The following is a 4,174-nucleotide window of genomic DNA, read 5'->3' as shown; positions in this document are numbered from 1 at the left end:
GGCCGAATGGCGATGCCGGCGCCGGCGGGTCGAGGTTGGGTGGAGGAGGAGGGAGGAAGGTGGGGGAAATTTCCCTCCCGCGCGGACGTTGACCGAGTGAGGGTTCGGCCTGGAAAATTGGCCCAAACCCTCACTAGTGCAGGTTGGACTCAAAGTTGAGGGTTCGACCTGGAATTTTTTTTGAGGGTTTAGGGATTTGAGGGTGCTGATCTGCGCCTTTTTTTCTGCTCAACCCTCAAACTGGCAGTTATTTTGAGGGTTTGACCAGTTTGAGGGCTCTGTTAGACATGCTCTAAGCAGCCTTATTGTCCTGCATTCAGATGATCATGCTGTAGGACTGCTGCTCACTAGTTAGTGGTCACTACAGTGAACACTCGTCACCTTCTCAGCAATTGCTCTCTGACATCTTCATCACAGAGGATTGCAGTACCCCAGCGGATGCCCTCTCTGCACTGCAATCAAGTGAATGAGACAATCCCACGCCTACTCAAGGGCTGCTTCGCTCATAAGTGTGGCAAGGTGCTCGCAAAGTTCTCCCTTCAGTTGATCGCACTGCAAGCCGACGATAGCTCCAACATCTGGATCGAGAGCGCGGCCAAGAGTGTAGGCCTTGGCAAGATGAAGGGAGTGTTATCTCCCATCATCCTTATGTTATAGGGGATATGGAGATTGCGCTCTTCGGAGATGCCACGGCCCGTGCTGGTTATTAACTCGATCCTTTCGAGGGCCAGCCACTGGATGCAGTTAGGGCAGGAGGTATGTAAGTTACTTATGGTTCTGGATATGACAAATAAAGCACAAATCATGCATACCCTACGAAGTGTCCAATATGGTCAATGTTTTCTGAACCTGCCTTTTTATACAACCCTATCTAATCAAAGCACACTACAAAATGGTGTGGGCGAATTATGCCTTAGACCCTTAGTAGTCTGAACTTGGGACTTCATTGTTAACACCCTTGTTCAGGGCAAACAACAATAAACATTTAAGTGACTTCAATAATCAGATAAGTGTGCATGTTTTCTTAATGTGGTATGGTGTACCTCCCACCCTAACTGCAGTTCATGTCATTGCTTTCATAAAATGCAATGCAGAACTAGCCTTCTCCACCAAGGATAAAGATCAATAGGGGAGCATAATGAAAGTTGGTAGAGTAAGAACTGACACAACCTACCTTACAGCACATCCAAGTTAAGACCTTGGAATCATCTAGCCTGAAGAACTTCATATTAGCAACTTCTGCAGCAAAGATAACATCAAATGATTCTGTAAGAACTATCGGATATGTTCTTATAGTATGTAAGTAGAGAAATAAATTGTGCCAAAAACAACAAAAGATGGTAAAAGATAGTGTCTGGCACTGGCAGCACAACCGGTAAGAAACCACCATCCAAGAAAAAGAAAACAAGATCACATGTATGAACTGTCTAACGTAGTAATGGTGTAGTTTCGAAGACAAGCAGTAGCAAGTGGTCAAAGGGAACAACTGTCAGGTTGCAACTTGCAAGGGAGTACTAGTAATTAACAATGTCACGGCAACTTGATATAGTTGTAATTGTACATTAAATGCATATTCCAAAGACCTGCCTTTAACTTCACAAACCAGTTCCATATGCTTTCCTGCTATACTCATGAGGTGCTGATATCCAGGATAACCTTCGATGTATAAAATTTCATCCAACTGTCTGAATTTTCCCAGATCCTTACCGTTCTGCAACACAGGGAAAGGAATTGCTTTTAAATTGAAAAAAAAGATGATGAAATAAGAATCATGTACTGTAAAATTTATCTTTGACCACACATACCGACATACGTGCAGCTTCGAAAAGTGGTAGAAGAACAAAGATGGGGTCAACAAGTGTGCAATAGTAAATGCTACCATCTGTAGGAAGGAAAGCAGGATTCAATAGCAAAACTAGGCATTGAAATTCACTGCAGAAGCAAAGTAGATTTATGTTGATGTGTTGTACTCCCTCCGTCTCAAAATTCTTGTCTTAGATTCGTCTAGATACAGATGTATCTAATACTAAAACGTGACTTGATACATCCGTATTTAGACAAATCTAAGACAAGAATTTTGGGACGGAGGGAGTACATGATATGCAAAATAGAGAATGAGAAGAACATCATCATTCCTTTATATTATCATGTTCCTTAAAACTAAGGCGATATCTGATTTTCTTGGGTTATAAATTTTAACTGGCAGGTTTGCTGAGGCAAGGTAACAAACCATATAAGCTGCCTATACGAAACAACAATAAGATATGGGCTTCACCCCTAAGGAAAGTAAATCAAGTTTTGCAGAGCAATGGCAAAACTGCATGGCTGGTTTATGCTTCTACCATACCTTCACAGACATAATCTCCCAGGAACCAAGAACCATAACGCTCCTTAAACCAATTGAATTCATGAAGTTGGCCGTCAGTGAACAGATACTGTGTTTCTTCTTCTGTTTGACGATAAGGAAGAGTCAATGCAAGCTGTTGGTCTATCTTTAAAGGATGCTTCTACAACAGAACTACTCTAAATTGGCAATAAACAATCACAAGCCACAAGCATCATCATGTATTTTTCTATGTCCTCGACGATCAGAAACTTATACTGAGGTAAGTAAGCTTGGCCACCTAGTTTTGGATGGCGAAGTAATAGAATATTCCCTTGACCATTGGCACCAGAAGGGCCTGCAAAGAAACACAATGGAGTCTGATTATAAATATGGGTCTCGCACCACAAATCGGTTGCTAGAGGCGATCACCCGCTAGCGGACTTATTACATCCTGTTGTCCTTCCAACCAGGCCACACAAACTAACAGTGCTTAAAACAGAATACACCATACAGCAGTGGAAACAATGCTAGAAATGTTGAGGGGATTGGGGAACTCACGGGGAGCGACAAGGACACGGGGCGGCAACGCCATGTTCTCACACCACAACGCCATCAGTGGTGGTCGTTGGCCCCTTCAGCTTTGTTACTGGTGCACGGTTTGGGTTCTGGTTCTACTGCATCGTTCAGATTAATCCAAAAAGGAACTAATTACATAAGACTGCATTGATCTGTACAACAATAACAACAAAAACAGAGAAGGGTCACCCAAGCATAAAGAACTCGCCAATTTCAGTTCGCTGGTTCCACGCGCAGATCACGCGGCAGCGTTGGTGGCGCCGGGCACCGGAGTGCGCAGGGATTAGGGATTGGGGCAAGGAACAAGTCGGCGGTGGAATGCGTACCTGAGGAGGGCCAGGAAGGTCGCCGGGGGTACTGCCTCTCCGACTCCGAGTTCTTCGCCCCTGCGTCGCGCCGGCAGGAGAGACGAAAGGGGACGGCGGTAGGGTTAGTTTTGGCGCCACGCCGGCCTAGCCTCCCGCGTCTCCACTTTTCAGCGTTGCCCTTGCCCTTGCCCTGCTCTGTGCGTCCATGGGCCTAATTCAGCCCACCTGTCCATAGAAAGCCCTGACGGCCCAGAGTCCAAGCCCACGTTGCCGCTGACACCGGTCAAAAAAAAAACTTGGCGCTGACGCTGCCGGTCGGCGTCGGTCCTCTCGAGGATGGCCGCTGGTCGGCGGCCTGGCTTGGTTTGACGGAGCTGGAACTCTCGATGTGGCCGTACCCCGCGCTTGGATCGAGGACGGCGCCTGCAGCGATTTGAATCCCGAGTCCACCTTGCCCCGCCAGGGCTGCTTCAAAGTTCAAGCCCTAGCCAGTAAACCCCGACTCGGATGGAGAAATCCGCGGCGGGATCAGCAGGGGCGCGGAACGTCTCCATGGACAAGGTACCACTTCCTCGTTGGATTTCTAGCGCCTTCTTTGTGCATACCCAATCTGTATGACTATGATTCGATTCTTTCGATCCCTTTTGTTAGTCTGGTAAATTGTAGATGTGTTGTTCAGTCCACCCTTTTCAATTGAAAATGTTAGAGTGCTCATTATGCCATGATATATGTTCCTTTTTTCTTCTAGAAACATCATGCGGTGTTGAATAAGTCAAAATAGGAAGAACTTGCCAGAATGCCTGGGAATGGTCACACTGAATCTTAGTTCATGTTTTTGTTATGCCCTTCGTTCAATGTTCAGTTAAGATTGATGTCACGTGTTATCTTTATTTTCAAGCAATGCTATGCGTTCATCTCGTGAAATTTATTATGCAAAAAAGTTAATATCTATTGAAGCAACTGC

General features: G+C 45.6%; 2 protein-coding genes across 4 annotated transcripts in view; one reads left to right on the top strand and one right to left on the bottom strand.

Moving 5' to 3' along the window:
- Positions 1 to 3,365, bottom strand: part of LOC119355472 (ribonuclease H2 subunit B-like) — an 11,252-nt gene extending 7,887 nt beyond the window's left edge. The window contains exons 1-7 of one of the 3 annotated variants that reach the window (XM_037622275.1): positions 3,229 to 3,365; positions 2,885 to 3,000; positions 2,625 to 2,681; positions 2,348 to 2,449; positions 1,806 to 1,882; positions 1,588 to 1,711; positions 1,175 to 1,239 (exon numbers count right to left, since the gene is read on the bottom strand). In XM_037622275.1, the coding sequence (XP_037478172.1) occupies positions 1,175 to 1,239; positions 1,588 to 1,711; positions 1,806 to 1,882; positions 2,348 to 2,449; positions 2,625 to 2,681; positions 2,885 to 2,939 (480 nt within the window). In that variant the 5' untranslated portion in view covers positions 2,940 to 3,000; positions 3,229 to 3,365. Of the gene's footprint in view, positions 1 to 1,174; positions 1,240 to 1,587; positions 1,712 to 1,805; positions 1,883 to 2,347; positions 2,450 to 2,624; positions 2,682 to 2,884; positions 3,055 to 3,228 lie in introns of all 3 variants that reach the window. The other 2 variants (XM_037622277.1, XM_037622276.1) reach the window with 2 other exon arrangements.
- Positions 3,366 to 3,501: 136 nt separating this feature from the next.
- LOC119355471 (FBD-associated F-box protein At5g60610-like) overlaps positions 3,502 to 4,174 on the top strand; it is a 3,862-nt gene continuing 3,189 nt past the window's right edge. Inside the window, exon 1 of the mRNA XM_037622274.1 lies at positions 3,502 to 3,771. Within this exon, the coding sequence (XP_037478171.1) occupies positions 3,718 to 3,771 (54 nt within the window). The 5' untranslated portion in view covers positions 3,502 to 3,717. The remainder of the gene's footprint in view (positions 3,772 to 4,174) is intronic.

Source organism: Triticum dicoccoides, chromosome 2A (assembly GCF_002162155.2).
Source record: "Triticum dicoccoides isolate Atlit2015 ecotype Zavitan chromosome 2A, WEW_v2.0, whole genome shotgun sequence".
Taxonomy (NCBI): Eukaryota; Viridiplantae; Streptophyta; class Magnoliopsida; order Poales; family Poaceae; genus Triticum; species Triticum dicoccoides.
The sequence above is the reverse complement of the archived record's forward strand: the minus strand, read 5'-3'. Positions and strand labels throughout refer to the sequence as shown.